The following is a 23701-nucleotide window of genomic DNA, read 5'->3' as shown; positions in this document are numbered from 1 at the left end:
AAATAAAATAATTTTTCAGTTGAGGTTACAATAACAGTGGTTGTTAAATTTCAAAGAATATGTGAATTTGCAATTGGCGTAATGAAACACAATTCTTGTTCAGGCAAATATTTAATTTAGAAAGTATAGAACGTTGTAAAAGTTTGAAAGGCTTGTGATTTTTGTAGCTGTTTAAATAGTGCAATATTGTGTTGGAATTGAAAACAATATTTCACATTTTTAAAATTATTTTTTTTCCCCGGCAAAAATAAAACAAACTAGTTTAAACTTTTAAAACACAATTTTAATAAATAAAACACACAATAAACTTGTTAATATTGCAGGGTGTTTAAAGTAACGCTCACATCCAAAACATCAAATCAATTTTAACGTTTTCCATTTTTGGCTAATTCAAACGCTTAATTTAGCTTGACCAAGTCATTGTCGACGGGTCTCTTATTGGCTTTGGCATTACACATCTGGCCCCATCGTTTTATTCCCCCCTTTCTCTATTATCTTGCGCACATAAATTCAAATAATCGGTGTATGTTTTGCATGTTAATTATGCACGCTTTGTCTGTGATTCTCTTCGATTGTGATTCTGTTTTTGGGGCTGGCTTTGTCTTCGATGTTTTTGCTGCAGCTGTTGTTCTGTGATGGCTGTTTGTATTTGTGGTTGTTGCTGCCTTGGTGCTTTATTGTGCTGTTCATGTTTTGCGTATTCAATAAGCGCAAACGGCATTGCCAACACACTCCCCACACACACACACGCACACACACAAGTGCTCGACCCCACTTGAAATCCTGCCTTGTGACGATTTAAACCCAACACCATCCACTTCCCTTCTCAGTGGAATCTATGATTTTGACATTTGTTTTGGAGCTGCTCTGCATGCAAATGACATCGAAGCTTTTGCCACTACATAACCGATTGTCAAATGTGTTGAGACGGGTTTTAGATGGTCAACTCAAATACCTGCTTTGTTGTCTATACAAAAAATAAGTACTAGGAACTTAAAACAAAATTTTGTTTAGATTTTAAAAAACTATTTTAATCATTTTAAAACATTAAAAGGATTCTATCTCCTCGAATGTTTATTTTGAAATTCATTTTTTTAATCAGTTCATGTATGTAAAAAACAGAAAATACACTAAATACTTACACTTTAGCAAAAGTTACTTTTACTATTTCTTACAAATTTGAAAAAAAATGTATATGTTTTTAGTTGATAACAGAAAAAATGATGAGTAAATTTCCATTTTCAATCTCAGCTGAGAAATATACGGTAGCCCACATCCTTTGAGACAGACAAACACTTATCAAATTATCTTGGTACGAGCAAAAAACATAAGATTGTAAATTTCTTGCCTTCGGGTCGTTGGAGTCTTGTTGCGTGCCAGATAGCCATCAATATGCTTTGGCGATATTTATGAGGCGCGCCCGCAGGATACGGGCTTTAATGATAGCCCAAAACAGGCCACTTAATTTCCCAGTCTCCAGGCATCGGCAGAACCACCATACCACCGAAACCACCATCAGCAGAAGCAGCAGCACCTCCACACAATCAATAACGATTTGATGAGGGCTGCTTTTGGCAGCAGGATGCGAGTATCCAATCCACCTAGGCCATGGCCACTTAATTGTGTGTATATGTGTGTATAAAACGAAAGCGAAATAATAATGAGGGTAATATTAGGCAGTAGCTGGGGAGAGTAGTGTAGTAAAACAAAATAAGAAATTGAGCCAGCTAAGAATTGGAGTAAACAACATTTTTTGTTTTCGCCTTTGTTTCCTTTTTATACTGGTATAGGGTACTATAGTTTTTCATATAAGCTTGCAGCACATACCTTTATTGCAAGGCACTATAAAAAATGAAAACATTGAAAATAATTTTTAATAATTAAATAAAAATGATTAAGAAAACTGTATAAATATCATTTCATTGATAATTTCAATAAGTTTCATCCATCTATATATTCGAAGGGTATCCCAAAGTGATTCTTTCTTTGTGGGCTTTTAGTTCCTTTTTTCTTCTGTTGTTCGCAACAAAGAAAAACAGTGAATAAAAACTAAAAGTGGCCAGGTTTCTTGCCATCCTTTTTACTCCTGGCCAAAACTTCCTTTTAATGCGGCCGAAACACGCAAGCCAATTTGTTGTTACTATTGTTTTGGTTGTTGTTGCTACTGCCCCTTATTTACAACCGTGGAAAACATTTATTCTACTTCTTAGCGTTATCGCCGTTGTTATTGTTTCTGCCGGCATTCATTTCGCCCTGTTTTAGTGTGTGTGAAAAAACTAATAAAGAGCAATTTGGGCAATTCAAATTTGATCGTTTGTGGAAATATGTTCGTCGTTTGAACGCTGCGGGTCCGGGTTATGGAATTTTTAATGTAACTTTGACAAGTTTATTGAAATATGTACATATGCTGGTTAAAATGGGAAGGAAGGCGGAATGTTTACTCTTGGTCCCCACACCACCTGAATTTCTGCATGTGCTCGCATGTGTACACTCGCACACAGAAGCACTTAATCAACGCCCACGCACGCACAAATTTGTTCCATAGATCTTTGTTAAGTTAACGCTTTTTCTGGAAATCAAAGTAATGCAAAGCCATGGCATAGCCACGCCCCTCTACGCCAGCTAAGGCGGAAAATAAATTGGTAGCTACTAGTGATGGAAATATCCTTGTTACGGAAATACCCTGTAACGAATCAAATAGTTGGCTATATAAAATGTAAGCAAATAGTAAATAAAAATATTATGAAACATATATCTCAAAATTATAAAAGCAAAGAATACTATTATTTCCAAACTGATTTTACAGCTTATCTATTCTAAAATTAAAATCTATATAATTGATTTTAATAGTATCATAAATTCAATAAATTATAAAGTTTGTAATTTGCATTTACTTTACAAGGTGTGTAGTTAAAAAAATCCTTTAATGTTTATTCTCATGGGTTTTTCCTGTATGTTATTCTAAAGGAAAAAAATTAGACTTTGAAAAAAGTATCTTTAAACACCTAAAGAATAAAACAAGTCTAAATTTGAGCTAGCTTGTTTTAAGGGGTAATTTTAACGCCTAACTCTCAATTAAGCAAGATTTATCACTGTTGTTATTGTTGTAAAAAGCCATTACGTTTATTTATGTATTTGTATTTTTTTTCGCTCGAGTAGAAGCCTCTTCCGTAGGTTGCCAAGTCGACAGTATATACATATACGGCACAACACCTCCATAATCTCCACCCATTTAATACTGTCTCTCGCCTCGTTTGACACTGAGCGCTAAAATATTTTGTTTAATTTCAATGCCAGTCACGCATATCCTGCAAAAGGCGCTTCCCCCAACTCCGGTTGTTATTTGGTTGCTATTTTTAAAGTTATCTATAAACATTTCGCCTTGAATTTAATTCCTACGATTTTTACAAGTTCTTTTTTTTTCAGTCGCTTCAGGCGATTTCCGGGAAAGCAATAATTACATGGTTTTGGTGTAGGTGTTGCGTAGTTGCCGCGGGGAACGGAATGCTAATGGAAAGTGCCTGCAGTTTGCCCCCCCGCCTATCTATGTATTTTGTTGAAATTTATGATTTTAAAAATTCCATCGTCGTCTCTTCGTCGACGTTTTGACGTTGTCGTTGCCTCGTTGCCTCGTTGTCGCATGGAGCCAACGCCCAGCAGCTAAACAAAAACAAAAAGGAATTCTATCTTAATGAATTTGACCCCCAGTGTCAATTTAAACTGATTAAATGGCCAGACCCGAGAGCTCAGCCCCCAGAACTCTCATTCGTTGCGAGATGAGTGAGAACTAAAATGGGCACGGGATGCGCAGAGTGTCGTTGGCGGAAATGCTTCTCTCTCTGTTTTTGTTTTTCGTTATTTTTAATTTTGTAATTGAAACATTTTCCATAACCCCCATTTGTTTACACATTTCAAATACATTTACGTTTTTCGGGTTTATAGACTGCAGACAATGCCAAAAACACAACCCGGCAAAATCTGTTTTTGGCACGGGAATTCCAAACAATTTACGCACATTTAAATTGGAAAATCCACATATATATTTCGATATATTTGTATATAATTTATTCTGTACGTTTTTGTTTTTATTTTGTTTTTTTTCCGCTTTGCATTTTTGTCACGCAACAAATCTGCGCTAAAGTGCAGATGTTTTTGGGGTGAATAATATATTTGCTTTTGACTTTTTGAACTCAATTCATGTTAAAATAAGCGGATTTACCTATGTGAATGTTCTGAGGCGTAATGTTTTATTTTATATGAGCTTCAGGCTTGTGCTTATTTTAAAAATAAATTTCATGGAAAATGCAAATGCTAATATTAACCTATAGTAATTTAATTCGAAGCAAAGCGGATCATGTATATATCTATACTAAGCTTTCCCATCAAAATATTATATAAATATGACTATTTGAAATAGCAAACTAATTTACCGCGCGGTGCATTAATTAAGTGCAGGGTAAATATTAAACAAATATTTGTGTGTTTAAATCTAATTAGAATTTTTTCTCTTTTCTTTCAGGTATGTCCAACATCAGAAAATATTGGGAAATCACGTAAAAAAACTTTGAGCCTAGGACCATTTGAATGCTGTTGGTAAATCGTGTATTAAATTTGTAATGGACTGGCTTAAATACATTTTAATAATAGTGATTTACAGCTGTGCTACAAATCGTGGTAGTGCGTTAGACTTTTTCGCTGTGCCATTAGTCTTGCCTTGCCTTCTTTCTTTTTTTGTAATTCAGTAAGCATTTTATGCGGAAATAGCTGGTAGAAAGGTATAGAATGGAAATCTTGACTGACTCATTTACTACGCCTTAATTTTTCAAATTAAAATGCTATACCGCATGTACAATACCATTGCCATTGGTCGCTTAATGAGCAAACTGCTGCCATATCGACATCGTCTGGAGTCTAATTTTAGACGCCTTTGGTCTCCGATTTCAGACTGCCAAGGGATCTGCAATAGGCTGTTGTTTGTGCTTCTGTTTTAACATAAGGTTGTGGGGTTGAGATGATTACACTGATATTTATTTTTATGGTCCGTTCATGATCACTTGCATGACATGTTGATTTTTAAACACAGAGTTAACAAAAGTCTTAGTATCTCCAATTTGTATATAAGTAAAGGCCAATACAAAATATTTAAAAGGCAGATGATTCAGATGAGAATATTATAAAACTAAAAAAGAGATTTCTTTTATTTTTCTTTTGACCAAAAAACGTTAATTCAATTTACAACCTATTTAGATTTGAGTAGCTCCGATTTTCTTCTTACAAATTTTTTTCTCTCTGTGTGGTGTACACAGTCAAAAACGCAGCATGGGGTTGTCTGCTTCAAAAGCAGCGGAAAGGCAGAAGAAAGAAAAGAAAATAAACAGATATAAAACAGGGAATAGGGGCTTGCAAAGAGGCTGAGGAAAATTTGTTAAAGAGGTAGCCGGAGCTGCAATGGACGAGAACACTCCATACACAATTACGACAAGTCCACAGCTCTCTCGGTACTCGGCACTTGGAATACCCCAACTCTTGGGTGATAATGCGAACGAACCCCAGAGAACTCAAAGAAACTCGGTGCTCGGGGATAAAAATAGACAGCAGAAAGGATATTGTAGCAAAGTGGAGGAACACTGAGGGCCAAAGAACCGAAAAGAAAAACGTAGCAGAAAATCAAAAAGAGAAAAACACGGGCAAAAGGGAAAATCTCTGCACTCGCCATGTGTTGCATTTCAAAGTGTGTGAGTTATGGGTATGGGGTAAATGGAATGGAGAACCCCGAGCCAAAGAAACACTGCCAGATGAGACGACAAATTGCCAGATGTCGAGGGGAGACTGTACTGTGAAGCTCTGCACCTGCGAATCAATCAAATCCCAGTGCAGCGAAACAAGCTAACTTCCACTAATTGGAGTCTGTATACAATGGAACTTGATAACGCGAGTTAAGATTGCAAGTCTTGATTTATGAGTGCTAGCTTTTAACAATGGTTTTAGACTTCATTAAAAACCTTTGGTTATTCAAATATTTAAATCTTTGTATGAGCTCTTTTAATAGCCTTTAACCATTTTAACCATTACCCAATATAATAATAACAACAATTAACCATCTTCCTTAAAAGATATCGGTTTTTAGTTCTATAACTAGGAATTTTTATTTCTTGTAATGAAAATGCAAACTTCGATTTCTAACAACGTTTTGCTCAAAAGAAAAAAAATTAATTTTAAAATTATTTCGTTCCCGATTCAATGGAGAAGAACAACATTTAACAATTTCGTTGAGTGCAATTTCATGTGCATCTAATAAATCAATGCTGAATTGGCTTCGATTACAAAAGGGTTAAAGGAGAGCAGAGTCCAAGTTCTTCCCGTATGCAAATATTTGTTGGGTAATTAAAATCCACTCCATGTCGACCCTTCTCGATATATTCCTGCATATTTTGCAAGTGCTCTTTTATTAAAAATTGGCAAAATATTTGCCATCGCATAATGTATGTGGAGGATTAGGGTTTCAAAAGCCACAAGGCTAAAGTTATAGACCAAGAATTCGCTTGGACCTGGATGGGAAAATGTAATTCAAAGGCCAGGATATGCATTACATTTTTAATTGCTTTCGAGAAGATAGTTTGCTGTGGGGAAAAAGGATGCTGATGATGGATATTGCTTTCCAATTAGATTGGATCAGACGAAGCATGCATAGTTTGCTAATTTTGTAATTTAGTGAAGCATTTCTTAGATGAGTACAAAACTCAAACCAACTAGGACGGTAAAATTCATAGTTAGGAACAAAATAATAAACTGCACTTTAAGTGAAGTTTTTTTATTCTCCTATTTCTTTTATTGGTTATATCTCCTCTAAAGTTTTGCCTGAAACTTTATGCTTCATTTATTTAGTTAGACCGTAACCCAAATCTCAGTCTAAACTACACGTTTTATCATAACAAAAGTTCAATAGGAGTTTTTTGCAGTAAAAAAAAACTTACTGCTAGTTCTAATCCAAAAAGTTTTATGTAATTTTCACCAAAATTTACTTCCCACTCTGGAGCTGTTTTCATGCAAATAAATTTTAACTCCTACACTTTAACTAAAAACAATTTCCATAAAATTCAGTCTGCCTGTGCGCAAGACCTCTGAAAGTCCTGTGAAATCCCCAGGACATTTATCAACGGAGGCTGTACCGGCAGCTTATTATTCTCCAGCCGCATTTCAATGGAGAAATTTTAATTAAGGCTGCGATGGGCAATGGTCGATGGCCTGTCCACTCACCACTAAATCTCAAATGTCAATGGGCTGTGGTCACAAATTTTAGCTTGCTTCCAAAGCCATTTGTAATGGTCCACGGGGGGAAAGGTGAAACTGCCTCAGGCAGGTGTCGTTGTGGCCAAACAAAAAAAAAATGGAGAAATCCCAGTGCAAAGTTCGCTTCCTCCCACTTATTCCCCACTCTAAAAATGATAAATTATACGAAAAATTTTGCAAACTCCTGAAAATTACGCATTAAATCATGCAGAAAGCAGGAAAAACTGGGGAAGGCGCCAGAGGGTCACCAAAGGGTTAAGCAGTGCCAAGTCATTGTATAGTTTACGACTGAGATTTCCCCGTTAAGGGAGGGAAGTTGCGTTTTATCGCTCGCATGAGCTGCAATTTTATTACATTTTTATATTTATTTATTTTTTTTTGTGCTTTCCTTTGTGTTTTTTTATTTGGCCAAAAGGAAAATATTTGTATGTTTTGCTGCTGGTCACGTTTGCTTTTTGTGCCGGCTCGTAAATTCGGGCAAACAAACTGCAATTGCACAAGGTGAAGCATCAGGCCAGCGATGAATATTCGCCCGCCCTGTTGGGCTATTTTGTATTTTCATTATTATTACCACAGCCAGGTGTAGTCGTCTCCTCGCTTGGCACATATTTCATGGCTATGATTTACTTCATTGTTCAGGGCTGTTGGCCACCCCAAAGCACAACAACACAGCTCGAGCAGAACAAGTGCCCAGTTTTTGGCAACGCCCCTGCAAAACCCAAGTCCACATAATCATCATCATCGAAATGTTTGTTTTGGCCCCTTGAACTTGGGTCAAAACTATAGTTGAGACATGAACCTAATTTACTGGCTGAGTGCCTTTCATGCTGTTGGCCAGGCCTTTTGCGGAGCATTTCCAAATGTCTTTATCTCGTTTGCTCTCGTTTCCTTTCGAAAAGCACTCTTTTAGCCCATAAACCCCGAGGAAAATACACAACGCTAGCCTGATTTGTGCAACTTCAATTTGTGCTTTGAAAACGACAAATAAACTTTTAAAAGTTTTTTTTTTAAATCAGTTCCATACGTCTTAGAATTATTACATTTTTTAATTGAACATAATAGAAACATGTAGGTTATAAAAGAATCTTTAACTTTATTTACCTAAAGTCATGTATTAATACATTTAAATTCAGTCTTTTTTCCAATAAAAAAAACTACTGTAAAAACCAACCTGTTAGGAGATTTTTTGGCCACATTAAGGGAGTCAAAAAACAAACTTTTATGGCTTCCCTTGTCACTTTGCATTACGCCACCTTTTAATTGCTTAACGCTTCGAATTACAAAATTGGTTTGTTAATTGCCGGGCAACCTGGTTGCCCCTTACTAGAATGTCAATCGATGGGAGTATCAGAGGTTCAAAATCCTTCGTTAACGTTTGCTTAATTGCCAGTGAAGGGAGCCAGGCCCACGGCTAAAATGCAAGCAATTTACGCCTTTTTATCAGCTTGTAGTGTAGGGTTTGCCTCCTACGCACTTCATGTAACCAGGATGCTTGAGCATCCTTCGAGCCACTCGATGCCCAACCAACAAACACACACACATTCACCTATACAACCAGATAGACACGCTCTGAGTTTTTAATGAAGGCTCATCATCAACAATGTTGGCCCATAGGCGCTCACGTAAAGGCAAAGGTAGGGCTGCCAACCAATTACTTAGTCATTGCAGCCATTAGGGCAAAACAGTTGGACGGGATAATTGACACTCCAGGAGCAGGGATATAATGCCCAAACGAAAACTACCGCCAGTACTTGCTCGGCGTACGAACACTGGAAAGCGAGGAGAACACTCCCCTGCGAGTCCTTAGATCGTCCTTCTCCGGGTCCTTGTTGCCGCCCTCGCCTGCCCCATCCATTTGATGGCAGGTTAACTGATGCTTCTCGATATTCGGATCGTAACAGATATTGCGGCGCCAGAAGGAGGAGGTCATGTCGAAGTCCACGGCATTGATGGGCGCCGCCATGCAGACGACCACTATCTTGTCGCGGCCCTTTTTTGAGAGCTCCGCATCCTTGCACATGGTTATCAGGACATGTGAGTGGTCGTTGGGCTTAAGGACTCCCCAGCGTGGTCGCACAGAAAACTTACCGTACACTGTGCTTTGCACCTGGTGGAATAATTTAATCAAATAAGTCAGTAAAATTAATAATATTTATCACCTTATAGGTCACCGACATTTTGGACACATTTCTTATTATGATTTCCTGACTACAGTTTGCTTTGCAGAAGGTTAATGTGCCATGTGGTGAGACTTCCAAACATTTTTCCGACATTTTGATCAAAACTTTGCGGTGCGTTGACTTGTGAAAAACTGATTAGCTAATTAAATTAAAAATTTACCTAGAATTTGGCAAAATTTATGGGTGTACAAAAAAACCCTGGTATTTACAAAAAGATTTTGAGAAATCTAATAAATTTTGTTTCACCGAAAATAATATACAAAGAGTCAACAGCCTGCCTAGTTATGGAAAATATTTATTGGCAGCGAGAAAATGAATTAAATAGCATATTTATAATATATGTTAGAAACAATAACTTGTAAAAAATTAAATAAAAAATGTTATTTATATTTAATTTCTATGACCATGCTTAGAACTCGGTTCCCTAAAGCCCTGACTATCGGAAATCAAAAACCATTCTTTACCTTAATTCCCAATTAATATCCCCCCAGGAATCTTAACCCTTGCTTGCCTATATAGCCATAATAATCACCTTTCCGCCACCGCATTGCGGAGGCTCCTTTACACACAATTGACCCCGAATGTGTGGGACCAAGTTGTGGGCCATGTATTAATTACATTTCAACGGTCTCCGCTCAAGCAAATCAGAAAATCCGGCCAACTCCAACAACTACAACAATCAACATTTACGGCCAACAATTTGCTTTTGAAACAACAAAAGGGGATACAAAAGTTCCCACACACGAGAACACAGCACACACTTTGGGTTTTGAGTTGGGCATTGCAAGGGCTTCACAATCCTTGGCCAGTCGAGCATTTTGAGCTTAGCCGGCGCTTAGGCTAAATTACCAACCAGCAGGTGGTGGTAGTAGTAGTATGTAGTCCAGTAGCCAAGTGACCAGTGACCAGTGGGCAGTGGCCAGTAGCCAGTCCAACAACAAGAACAATGTTAGCTGTAAAATTAATTGATTTACAAGCGTGAAAATGCGCAGAGCGAGACAGGTGGCAATGCCAGTGGGTCATAACAATAACGCCCGACTGGGAATGGGAATGAAAATGAAAACGTACCATAAGAATGCGCATTTGGTTCTAGCTTAGTTCTGAGTAAATGGCAAACAGAGAGTGTAAACTATAATCCGCTTAACGGTAATTGCCGTACAACACCCACATCCATTACCGTTTAATTACACTGAAAAAATATGTTTTCGATTTGAAAAAAAACTCATCATAGAATTGTTATTGATTTTGTAATTAATAAAGTTCAAAAAGCATTACACATTCCTAAATAGAGATTTATACATAAGAAGCTTTTATGAAATGAAATTGTTACAAAAATAAAAGGTTGTGCGAATCAAAAAGCAAGAATAGATTCGAATTAAAAAGTCAAGTCATATTTTTAAAATATATATATACGATTTGATTGTAGCTTTAGGATAGGTAAATAAATTAAAACAAAATCTATGACATGCAATTTATTTTCCCATGTGTAGCGTTATTTTGTCGCGTGCTTATTAAAGCCAACTTAATGGTTACCGGGCCACGCCCACTTCCTGCACCTGCTACATCCATAAATTGCGTGTAATTTTGGATTTCTTGCTGTTTGAATGCTCACAAAGCTCATTTATATTTCATAAACTTAAAGGTTGTAGGGGTTGGGAGCAATGGGTGGCCGGAAGTGAGCTTTTGTTTTTCAGCCGTTAGTTCCTTCCGCTTCGACTGCTTGTTTATTTGCCTACATTCAGTACCGTTCTGTTGAGCTTTGTTTTGTATCGTTTTGTTTGTTTGGGCCTTGTTTTGTGAGGCAATTTAATAAGCGTCTTGGGGCTTTGCGTGTTTCTTGTTCGGGGCCCGTCTTAAAAAAGCTAAAGGGCCTTAAAGGTTTCAATTGAGGAGGTGTTCCACATTGATTGGATGGTGGAGTCTTGCTTGATGTATTGTTTACTTCATTGGACTTGGGGTGGAGGGCGTGGCTAGAGGACAAATATTGTTGCTTTGATTGCATTTAATGTCTAAGCGCAAATCAATCGACGGCAACAACAACGGACAGCGTCTCGATTTCGCTGCAATCGTTGCAATCAAGAGAGTCGTTTATTTGTTGCGAAATCGCAGCTAAAATACTGTTCAATTGCCGTCAAGCTTTTTGGTTGGTAATTCTAAAAAGACAAGTGAATTCGACTTTTGCGCACACAGAAAAAAAAGCTTATCAATATCAATTATGTAAAAGCCATTTTATTTCCTGGGGGTGTGGGAAAATTCGTGCAACATTTAATTAATTTACGGGCTGTGAATAAATTAGCTAAACAATACATAAATTTGTACAAAATTTGCAAACTAATAAAAGTAAAATAACCATATAAAAATAAAAGGAAATTGAGGAATATCAACTGTAAAATATAAAAACATTTCACTAAAGCGTGGTCAAAAAATAAAAATAATTTTACATTATGTGTACTAGAATTCCCAAATTAAATAGATCTTGCGTTGCTCGTTCTCTCAGTGCAATCCTTAAAATATATATAACCTTGAAGTGGATGTGTCAGTGTAATGCGATATTTCCGGGTTGATTGCGCTTTCGGTTCAATTGGCTATTTCAGTTTTGTACTTCATCATTTCGTTATCGATGCCAAAAGGAATCTGGCCACTCGATAATCGCAAATCCAATTAAAAGAGAAAACCTGGGAAGTGCAGTCGAACATCAAATATGCTGAGTTTACCATACTTCTGAGTGGTCCACGTATTTAGCATGGGTTTCGCATCATTTCAAATGCGATTCGCTGCTGCAGCCCTTTGGACACGCTTTCATGATGCCTGTTAGCCCATGACAGAAGCCACATCAAAATATATGCTTAGACGAAATAAAAGTAAAGTTTATCTCTCTTTTTTTCGTGTTATGTTTTTTTGATGTTGCGCCAATTGACAGGGCCTTTAATTTCTTTGGTTTTTTTCCTCTCGCTGCTCTTTATTTTTGGTTTTTTATTTCCTTTGGTCTTGTCAACGCATCGTTCAGTTGCCATAATTCAAGTCTTTCTGTCTGTTGGTGGCACGCCGTTTGCATAGCCAAACATTTGCTCTTAAATAAAAATTTATTTGGTATTTGTGCGAGTTTTTTCACTCACATTTTGCCTTGTTTATTGACAAGTTGAGGAACGTGAAGATCTCTTCGCTTTTTGTTTTATGTTTTATATTTTTTGTTCGACTCTTTGTGTGCTTTGGGTATTTGTCTTCATTTATTTTTATTGATTTTAGTGCTACTGCCGAGGGTTTCGGTGCTGATTTAGTACGTACATGTACGTACGATGGTAGACAGCGAGTGGTCAATGGCCAATTTCGTTTTCATTTGCTAAGCCAGTGAATAATCACAATGCATTTATCTATCGACCTTTCGCACACTTTCCCACTCACTCACACAGTAGCTTTTCAATTATTTAATTTTCCGCTCACGTTTTGTTAGTTTTTCTCGTAGTTTTTCATTGGCCCCCTCAAGCTAAGTGCGACAAAAGGAAAATCCCAACGAAATTTAGCGATAAAAATCTCCGAATAAGAAGCGAACCAAAAGTGCATCTTCAACTTGGAGGCGGCGACATTCTCACGTTTCCATTGGCATTAAGGTTTAGTTGATCGCCTTCGCCATTTAAAGGGGGCTGCAAGAGGGCTGACAAATTACACTCAAAGGAATTTAATATAGTAATCCGCTTTATAAAATATGGACTGAAAATGCAGCTTAAACTCGAAATCCCACTTGTGTTAGTTTTAGAAATTAACGGCATAGGTTTATGCATTGTTGTAAAATGTAATTACCTCTACGGTAGACACTATTTCATGGCACTTTTTTTCCAGTGTATGTGTGGGTGTGAGCCACTTTTTCCCATTCACTGGCTTCATGCTTCATTTGGCAAAGCTGCAAGGCAATTGATGACAGACTCGGAGTTGGAGCTTCGACGTTGGGTAAGGCAGCATAAATTCCATTTAAATGGCAAACCAGTCCTCAGCTGAGCATCATCATCATCATCAGCCAACATCGACTTACTGCTGTGATGCATCTTTAGCTTCTTCAGGTTGGGCCATTAACTACTATGGAAACTGCTATGTGGGCAGCCCAGTGACACACTAAAGTGGCACCTAAGAAAGCAGCAAAAACAATCTTATTTTTTATATTAAAAAAAAAAAAAAAAGAAAATAAAATGTCTGCACGAGGTAACAGAAACCGCATTTAAATGCTGGGCTGCATTTCAAGTTTCGCTTTTGGTTTTTGCAGATGCGCAGGCAGGTCGTCCCCTTGATCTCCCCTTCTATATCCCGATTTTTCAACCAACCGGTTTTATGGCTTACCCAAGCTTGCCTAGGGCCATCTATTCTTCTCGGCTTTTGTTTTTTTTTTTTTTTTTGGTTTTGTACTGTTTGGGTTTTTAGCCGTTTCCCGTTGCCAAACGTTTTGCCGTTGTTGTGGATATTGCTGTGCTGTAGGCACCTGCATTTGACGTTTTAGGTTTACAGTTTTGCAGTGGCAGTTCTCCACTGCTAACCTGGTCAGTTATTGCCCGCTGCTCTGGTCTGCCGAGGCCGTAATTTCATTCATAAAGTTGGCTTACCTCAGCGTTTCGTAACTTTAAGGTTAATGGACAAAAATGGCCAAGCAATTTTAGGAAATTTCTTTTAAAGGCTATTGTTAAAAGTTAGCGACTAGCGACTATTTTAATACAGCAATTTGCTAATTAAATTGCACTTTGACAGCTGAGCTTCCTTTCAAAAAGCTGAGGGTTCTTAAATCACAGCAAAACCGAATACTTAAAATAAGTTACAATCATGGAAGAGCTGTGAGAATTGATACGGTTGAGTGAATGAATAACTATAGTTATGGGGCATGCAAAATTAGCAGAGGAAAATGTTTAAATAATGGGTATTTTCAAATGGTAATTTTATCCTTGACTAGCAACGTGTTTCCATGCTCGGAGCTGAGCCTTAATTATAGACAAGCAGCGACGACGAGCTTATTGCATTACAGTGCTCATTACGTAACGAGAAGTGTGACGCGCTTTTCATTAATTTTTCCATCCTACAACCCTCTCCCTCTGTCGTTGCGATGCGATGATGTAGTGTTTGTCTTATTAAAAGGATGCAGAGTGGCGAACATGGCATTTTGTGTATTTTGAAATAAATTTCCGTTTTGTTGATTTGCGAAACACATGAACACGCACACACACACCCACACTTGTATTTATATATCTTGTAGCTCGTTGTTGACACCCGCATTCTGCAATTTCAGAGCCATAGCAATTTCTGCAGTCATATTACATGTCACAGCACATAAACACACACACACACACACCACACCCTCTTCACACCTGAGCTTCCTCTTACACTTCAACACGCTTTCGCTGTAATTTCCTGTTGGCAAAAACTATAAACTGTCAGAGGCAGAAAATCTCTTTCGCTCTGGTGTATCTGTGTAGCGTCCTAATTTGCAAAAGGACTGGGTATCTAGTTTAATGTCCTTGGCTGGCTGTGTCGATTGCAATTGCCATGTAAATTGATTTGGCACGTTCTGCATTGCTTTCCGTGGCAATTATGGAGATCTGACCTTCGACCAGGCCGAAAAACTTGACCGGATCAGATCTCTCCAAACTAGGCAGTGACATATTGCCCTGACATCGATATAATACTTTCCAAATGCAAACTGGCCGGCAGACGTGACCTGCATCGACCCACTTGCCAGCTATCCGCCCATTGAGCAATCACCAAAAATCGGTACAAGTCAAATAAAACCAGAGAGAGAGAGAGACCCAACTTTAATTCAAACAATCGCTTGGCGCGTGTTAGGCAAATTTTCAGTTTCAATTGGCATCGTTTTTTTTTATTTATCGTGTTAGCAGTTTTTTTTTTTAATTGGCATTCGCGGCATGAGCCAAGCAACCGAGTTGGCCCGGCATTTTTAACAAGCGTCGCCCCAAATTTGCCATTGCATCGTAGACCAAAATTGGCGCTTCGGTCGCTGAATTGCGTCAGCGATTGAGCAATTGGTCAAATGCCTTCTGACTGTGTCAGGTTCAAACTTGGGAATCAGCATAGGAATACGTTATGGGTAATGGTAATGCTAATTGAAACGGACAGACTTGGCCAAAAGACTTTTGGTTGAAGGAAAGTACGCAGTCAAAGCACACGAAAAAATTTCACTCGCCATTCACGTCACGGTTTATTAATATTCCGTTGATGTAATGCGACTGACAACGCACACATAATTTATATATAATTTGGTTTGACTTCTGACAAGTGTGGCAGCCTTTCGGGTTTGTTTAGTTCCTGTCCAAATATTTTGGTTCAATTTAAGATAACATTATTCAACAACAACGAGAATATATGTGAATATTTTGTGTTCATTTGAAAAATAACGTTTTCTGCACTAAAGACCAAAGTGATTTTGGTTTTTATATCCAAAAATTTATTTGTGATTTTAAAGTAACAAATTAAAATACATTTTCCGCATGTAATAACTATATTTATAAGATGCTGGCATTGGATTTAAAAGATAATGTTTTCTTACAAAAAACCAATAAGAATTTTGCAATTGTCCCTTGTTATCCAAAAATACCGCATTGCAATTCATATTTTAAAACGTCAAATTGTTATGCTTGTAATTATATTTCACTCACATCTCCAGTTTGTTTCGTTTTTGAAATGCATTTCCCAGCGTGATTTTTTCAGGCTTCCCCCACAAATATTTGAACGCATTTTTTCGTTCATTATTTATGTTTTTGTAGGTATATTTTTTTATATTTTTTTTGTTGCGGCGCCCATCAATCAGCCGCCGTGGAATGTGTGACACACTTAAGCGTAACGCATACGCAGCGTGTGCTGTCAAAACGCAATATATTTAATGAGAATGGAAAATTGCTCTTATATTTTTTCTGCATTGAATTGCCGAAAAATCGCTGGTAGACAAAACGCTTGAAAGCGGCCACTTGAAAGCGCAGCAAGCGAATTTGTTGCAAAATGGAAACGTAAAGTGTTTTGTTGAAAATTCTCCAAAAACAACAGTAGCGAAATGTAAACAAAAAGCGATGGCAGTTGGCGCTGGCCCCAGTCACAGTGCCAGCTGCCGACAATTTTTGTTGCCTGTTTTTTTTCCCCCTATTTTCTTTTTTCTGCAGAGTAACTACAAATGCAAATTGCCAGGGCCGCAGTGCCGAACGAAATATTTGCCATGTAAATATGGCCCCGAAAAACAAAAATTTATAAAAGAATACTCTTTGGTCCTGGTTTGGTCCTCTGTTCAAGAGCAATTAAATGAAAAATATTTGCGAATGCAGCGAAGTATTTGCTTCAAGTGCTGTGACCCTGCCTTCGAAATGGTTGACAGAAAATTATGAAACTTATTGGAGAGTTGTTTAAGGGGGAGGAGTTTTTGAAAGAAAAAACTTCAGCCAGACGCAGAAAGCAACCCAGACACACACACACGCACACGCAGACTCATTAAGAGAAGAAGATGGTGGTTCTCAAGTGCAAGTCAGCACATTCCCTACGTCAGCAGCTGTCGGAAAAGCAGGGGAAAAGTGAAGGGAAAACATTTTCATTGGCACAACGGAATGAATTTTCATACAAATTTTATGTAAATTCAACATGACAAGTTTTTTTTGCACGCGCTGTTATATAAATATATGGGATATGTATGTATGCATGTTTGTATGTATGAGAGTACGCATATATCATAGGTTGGCCAACGTGGCGGATGAGCAACATGAGCACCAATTTGCACTGCGGATTATGTCACAAAATGGGGGGAATGCCAGGGCAGAGATACTTGCACCTCGCCGACTTGTCATATGTGGCTTGCATTTAATTAACAAGCTAATTTTTCAAAGCGCAAATCGCTGAGAAGCCAAAACAGAACACACACAGATATTACGACTGCAATATGATGGCCTGTGCCAAACAAAAATATAAATAAAATAAACTAAACAGATACCCATAGAGGCACTGATGTATACGTGTTTTTGCAGCACGTTGAAATAGCTGCTTTATGGCCTGCTTGCCAAGATAGATGAACTGTGTCCATCGGATGAAATAGTTCTACGTCTAGGCACTTAAAATCGTTTTTGGTATTTTTAAAATGCACTAATTAAACGAACTAAACCACACCACAAGCATATTATTTAGTCTGTTTTCGCAACCAAATGTCATGTCGGACACAAAACGTTTCTTAATTGAAAAGCAAAAATATTTTGCTGCATTTAGCATTCAAATCATCCACTTACCTACGTTTTTTTGACATTTTCATTAAATTGCAAAATTAATAACCATTTCATGTAAGCATATGGGGCAGAAGCACCTAAATGTTCTTGGCTGAAAACATATTAAAATGCCACTCAACACGATAAGCCCCGTTCTTGCCGTTTTAGCACCCGCAAAAATATACCCAGAAAAGTTTTCTTTTGCCTTACCACTTTTGTTGTTGTTGTTGTTCCTATATGTGTATATGAATTTAGCCAAGAAGCAACAATAAGCTGCAAATTTTGCATATTTCATAGCTGCTGACAGAGGTTGGGTTAGAAATCCGGGCGAGACAAGCCAAATAATGGCAAAAATTTATACAAATAAAACTGACAATTTAAAGCGCTTTTTGTTATCCGCCCAAAACCCAACAAAATCCTGGCCCATTTCCAACCTGTCCGTCCGTCTGTCTGTGTCCTTTGTCTAACCAAGAGCTTAATACAGAAAGCTCTGGACCAGCTCCCGATGGGGTTACCACCACCTGCAAAATAAACTACCTGGATTTAATTTTGCAGTTTTACGGCGCAACCAGACAGACACACACACAAATAGGAAAATGCTTAGCGTCTGCGTGGGGCAAGAGGGAAAGTAGTATGAAAAGTGTCTCCGGGCCAAAACTCATACTCATAATGTTCATTTTAAATGTGCACTCGAAAATATTGTTCAAGTGCGTCACTAAAAGAGGGATGCTAACTTTTGGAGATATTAAACTTTATAATAAACTTCATCTCTCAAATTAAGGTAAAGCTAAAGCCTGATATTCTTGTTTTCCGGGAAACTAACTTATTTATGAATTTCACTACTGAAGTTATATATTTTAAGACTTGTAAAGTGGATTTTAGAGTATAGCGGAATAATATTTTGAATAGTAAATATTGACACAATCAAGTAAAATTCATTAAAAAAGCTTTAAGAAAGTTGAATGTGTCAAAATATTTTTTTTTCTGTTGTACATTCTGCAGAGTTTTTTTTAACGTATTTCTTATAGAAACTTAGTTTAATATATTGTATGTTAGCGTACAAATTACGATATATTTAAAATGTGTCGAACATTTAATGGAATAATGTTTTGTTGTTATCGGCTCTCCCAACAATCTTAAAAGAAGGTTGATATATATAATATACAAAAGGATATGCCTTTGTCAAGAGATTTCGTGTGTGCATTTTTTTTAAAAGGTTCTTAGGTTGAATTTGTTTTTTTTTTGAGTGTACAATGGGGAGTACATACACTTTTACGACCATTACTAATCCATAAACCCATCTCTCTCTCTCTCTGCTTCTTTTCCCCCGTTCTTTCTCTCTCTCTCTTTCTGTTTTCTTTTCTGAAAATGCAGCACATGGTGCAGGCGGGCGTGGCGCCTTTCCCGGGCGCTCCGGCCGGCTATGCCGCCGCACCGAATCCGGCAGCGGCGGCTGTTGCAGCAGCGGCCGCCGCCCAACAGCAGCAGCAGCAGCAGCAACAACAACAGCAGCAGCAGGCCCAACAACAACAGCAACAACAACAGGTGGCCGGCGGACCGCCCAACGCTGCCGACAGTCTGTCAATGGCGGTGGCAGCGGCAGCGGCCAAACAGGCTGTTGAGCCAGTGGCCCAAATAAAATCGGGCGGAGGCGAGACCGCAGGAGCTGTCAACAACAATAACACAGCTGGAGCGGCAGGAACGCCAGGATCCGCCGGAGGATTGACCACAGAATATTCAACTGGCTGTGGGGCTGGTGGTGCATCGGCGGCCAATTCGGCGGTGGTGACCACCAGTGTTTCCGACGTACATGTTTCGATGTTCATGCAACAGAAGGTGAGTTTGTTTGCCAGGCTAATTGTTTGACCTTTCCTCTTTCCCAACACATTTCCATTTCCTCCCACTACTCATCCCCTTTTCAAACACACACCCACCCATTCGCTTGATCTCACTTTGTTTGTGTTTGTGTGTGTGTTTGATATGCATTTGTAGCTGTGTTTGGTTTTTGGCTTTTGGGTTCGCTTCGGTTTGGTTTGGTTTGGTGTGGTCTGCTTTGGTTTTTGCTCCGTTTTGATTTGGTTACGCACACTCAATATACACAGATGCCAGCACACATACAGAAATTGAAAGATAGCAACGCTACACTTAAGAAAACATTACTTACTTGAAATACATTAACCAAAGAATTGTTTCTAGTTATAGTTTGGGTTGGTAATGGTGTGTTTTTGTACTATTTATGTTTACTTTAGTTGTCTTGTCTTCAAACCATAAAATTTTGTTTTTTAGCCATTTAATTAAAATTAAAAAAAGAGGGAAAAACTTGTATTAAAATGTTGTTGGGTTTGAAAAATTAAACATAAATTTCTAACCGAACATTTTATTTTAATGTAATACCTTTGACCATACGGTAAATAAATTTGTTTATTACAATAATAAAAGGCGTTTTTCCTAGCTGTAAACGTATATTTATTAATTCCAAGTGTTTTTTTTTATATTTTTTTAAAGCATATAATTGCTTTTAGTGTAAGCCAGGGCATTCAAATAGAGGCCATGCTTGTTATCGCTGTTGCACCTGGACTTGTTTAGTCTGTATTTGTTGCTGGTATGAGCGCTTTGCTTTTGCATTTTTAATTGCAGCAAGCAGCACTGTGAAAAGTGCCAACAGCAAGCAACACTCACGCACTTTGGCATCCACAAGCACACACACACAAACACACACTAACTAACCTGTATTTATTTGCGATGGGCGTTTTATGTAGCATACTTTTTGTAGCTGTTCGCTCTCGTTTCTCATTTGACCCTGGAGCTGAGTTTCTATATGCTTTGTAGTTTATTGTTTCTACGCTTCTAATTAAAAATTGACTGCAGCACATACAAACGCAAAAAGTTTCAAGCGGTTTTCTAGAATATCCCCACAATCGTCTACATCCCATAAACAAAACGAAAATGTTTTCAGCAGAGAAAGTTAGTAGCTGGGCAATCGGTAAATTTTGATATTACCAGTTGAATAAATACAAGTTCTTGTTTGGCTATTGACCAAGAAGTATTTGCTTATGAAAATTGATTCATGCTTTTGAATAATTTAACAGATGAGAGCATCAGGTGTACTTTTCACATATTGTCTAACTATGCACTTATGCACTTTGAGTTCGTACCTTGCAGGTGTAATAAATTATCAAATATTTAACTAATTAAAATAGTTTTTTCTTTTGTTCTTTTTGACTAGTCTCATGTTTTACTTTACTCGCAATTAATTAAGTAGTCTTTTATGCAGACAATGCGCATACGCCACGTGGAACTATGAATATCCCACACTGGTTTTAAAACTGTAATTTGCTTGGGCTGCGGCAAAATGCATCGTAAATGCCATTTCATTTTATGTTTGAACGTGGTTTGAGAATTTAATATGCTTATTTATTCACAGCAGAAGTCTGTTGTTAGTTAAAGTAAATGAGGAGAAAAATCCTTAGCATATTTATTTATTGTATCCATGACTTAAGACACTTGAATGTGCAATAATTCGGGTGTTCACACATGTATTAATTTTCACTTGGTTTCACTTTCAATTACTCTGAAAATTTTATCCACCGAAATATTTGTCAATATTAATTGGCCAAACAAAAAGCAACAACTAAAATGGCTGTGAGAACTTAACAAATAAATCATAAATGGAGAAAGGGAAACTTAAATGTATATATCAATAAAACACAAAAGTGTTTTTAATGGCTTTATATAAATATATTTGTATTATTTATCAAATGAAGAAAGAGACATAAATAAAACATTTTTTAATAGATAACAAATAACAAATATTATTTACTATTACTTATTTGATTATATAAAAAAATAGATTAAATAGAAAATTAAACCTTGTTTAGGAATGAATGATCGTAGGCAAGCATTAAGTTTGTTACCCACTCTGCATATTGTCATGATTAAATATACCTTATATACATATATAAAACTCTATGTGGTTAATGTAACAATTATATTATTCAAGGCATGTTCCAAGCAATTAAGAAGCTGTAAAATGGTGGAGAGTAAGAAATTAAGCTACCCATTTAAGAAATTTGTTGGTGTTGGTCGCCTGCCTGTCTGCATATCTGGTTTTTTAGCCTACATCCACACTCTATCTCTTAATCCAAGTCCTTCACAGACACACACAAACACACACCCACACTCGCTGATAAGCGCAGGCTGCAACAGCAACTAAAACGCAAATCCTTGTTGTTATCTGAAAATTTATCACAGACAAATCTGTCAACACAAACACAGACACAGTACGAGTACGAGTACGAGTACGAGTACAATGGAACCAGCCTTGCAGAACCAAGAGTCCCAGGTCCCATTCCGCTTCCACTGACAAATGGACATGCCATGGACCAAGTGCAGCAGCCACCAGAACACCAGCAGCATCTGCAATCATCGCTGCCCCCACAAAATGTGCTCAGCGTAGTGAGTCAGCCACCAACAAAAAATTATAATAAAATAAACAGAGGAGAAAAAATGTATATATGCATAAAGAAAACAAATATAGAGAAGAGCCGGGCGGACAATTGAAATTTACGTGCCAGATTCTTGGTCTTACCATGTTTTCTTTTCCCATTTTGTTCTCCTATTTGCTTACCATGCTCATCTTCATTAGGCGACCAACCGACTGGCCAGGGCAAAGCTGCTTTTTGCCTCAACTTGAACTCTTTTGTAACTGCATTTTTGTATGCATTGCCATCATCAGGGAAACTTTGTTCTTTATGCCTTGTCAGAGCAGATGCTGGACAAGTATTTTTATAATTAATTGAGTGAAGGGGTATTACCCCCAGCTGTGGGGGTGTTACTGTAACCACAAAACGTGCTTATAGGATTTGCTTTTTATTACAAAATAATTGCTTCTCTTTATTTTAGGTTATTTTCGTCTTTCTATCACTTTTTGGTTAATTTAATTTATTTCAAATTCAAGGCATTTTGTTTTTTAAAATAAAAATCAAATAAAAATTCCCAATCTTGTCGTGTCAGGATTAATTAAGATACAGCTTTGAAAGCAATCTGATTCGATCTTAAGTTCGCAAGTAAGGCCACAGAAAGTATTCAAAGTTCAAGAAATTTACCCCAGTAAAATATTTAAATCAAAACAATTTAGTGCAAATTTCTTGCCTTTTGCCAGGGTGAAAAGTTTTCAAATTTATGCAGAAATTCTTTTAATGCCGAATCAAAACACTGCCATTGGCGACCTTTTTTCAGCCATGTCGCGTGCCGCACAAAAGCATTTCGATAAACTAAAAAGCGTTAAATGTCATTTACGTGTAACCCGATACCCGAAACAATAAACCCTCCACCTCCGCCAGTTGGCCATTTATGGGGCCAAAGTTTTTCACGCCATTTCACTTTGGGCCCGAAATGTTCGGTAAACATGCAAACCGAGAACTGAACCAAAAAAAAAAACAAGAAAAAATGCAAAGCGAGGAAAAAATGTGTATTGTCAGGGCGGACCAAAAATTTGTTTAGATTTATGTGTCAACAATGCGCAGCAAATTAAGTTAAGCGTTATTTCTATTGCCTACATTATGGGGCGAGCGCAATCTTTCATTCTGTAACATTCTATTTTTTTTTTGCCTACGGCTCATTCTGGTTTTTATTGCATTGTCATCGAATTTTGTCGGGTCCTCTGCTGTTCGCCTACGTAAATCGAGAATTTTTCATATTATTCCAAAGCGGGCGAGAAGCGGCAGTCGGGGGCGTTGGTTGAAATAACAAACAATACCCTTCGATGGTAGTGCATTTTCAGTTTTAATAATGCAGAAATACAAAATGCAAACATTTCCGCGGGTTCGTTGGGGGATTTCTGCTCTGCACTGTGGTGGATTGGGTATATTGCAACAGTTTGCGCGACAGTTTTATTGCATAAGTCAACACAAGTTTGTGCCACAAAATATGTACGTACATGTATGGGGCTTCCAGCTCCTGTTCTCCTGTCTGCCTGTCTGTCCCAATTGTCTGTGTGTGTGTTAG

General features: G+C 37.6%; 2 protein-coding genes across 26 annotated transcripts in view; one reads left to right on the top strand and one right to left on the bottom strand.

Moving 5' to 3' along the window:
* LOC108150175 (sex determination protein fox-1) overlaps nt 1-23701 on the top strand; it is a 118045-nt gene that overhangs the window by 71887 nt on the left and 22457 nt on the right. For 18 of the 25 annotated variants that reach the window (XR_001774660.1, XM_017278152.2, XM_017278148.2 and 15 more), the window contains 2 exons: nt 19070-19531; nt 21947-22150. The exons of 1 other annotated variant lie outside the window; for it this stretch is intronic. Coding sequence is in view for 23 of the 24 variants with exons in the window: in XM_017278152.2 (XP_017133641.1) it covers nt 19070-19531; nt 21947-22150 (666 nt within the window). In the remaining variant the exon portion in view is untranslated. The remainder of the gene's footprint in view (nt 1-19069; nt 19532-21946; nt 22151-23701) is intronic. 6 more of the 25 variants (XM_041707921.1, XM_017278155.2, XM_017278154.2 and 3 more) reach the window with 1 other exon arrangement.
* On the bottom strand, nt 9029-9785 carry LOC108150179. Its single transcript, XM_017278169.2, has 2 exons — nt 9450-9785; nt 9029-9397 (listed from the first exon to the last, which is right to left on the bottom strand). Exons 1-2 carry the CDS (start codon nt 9561-9563, stop codon nt 9029-9031), a joined length of 483 nt encoding a protein of 160 aa, XP_017133658.1. The 5' UTR covers nt 9564-9785.

Source organism: Drosophila elegans, unplaced genomic scaffold, assembly GCF_018152505.1.
Source record: "Drosophila elegans isolate 14027-0461.03 unplaced genomic scaffold, ASM1815250v1 contig_208, whole genome shotgun sequence".
Taxonomy (NCBI): Eukaryota; Metazoa; Arthropoda; class Insecta; order Diptera; family Drosophilidae; genus Drosophila; species Drosophila elegans.
This window is presented reverse-complemented; position numbering and strand designations above follow the sequence as displayed.

Bases quoted from the DNA above. Each gene is read 5' to 3' on its own strand.
- LOC108150179 (XM_017278169.2), bottom strand. From the start codon at position 9,563: ATGTCGGAAAAATGTTTGGAAGTCTCACCACATGGCACATTAACCTTC. The intron at 9,398-9,449 runs GTGATAAATATT...TTATTCCACCAG, and splicing joins AAATGTCGGTGACCTATAAG to GTGCAAAGCACAGTGTACGG.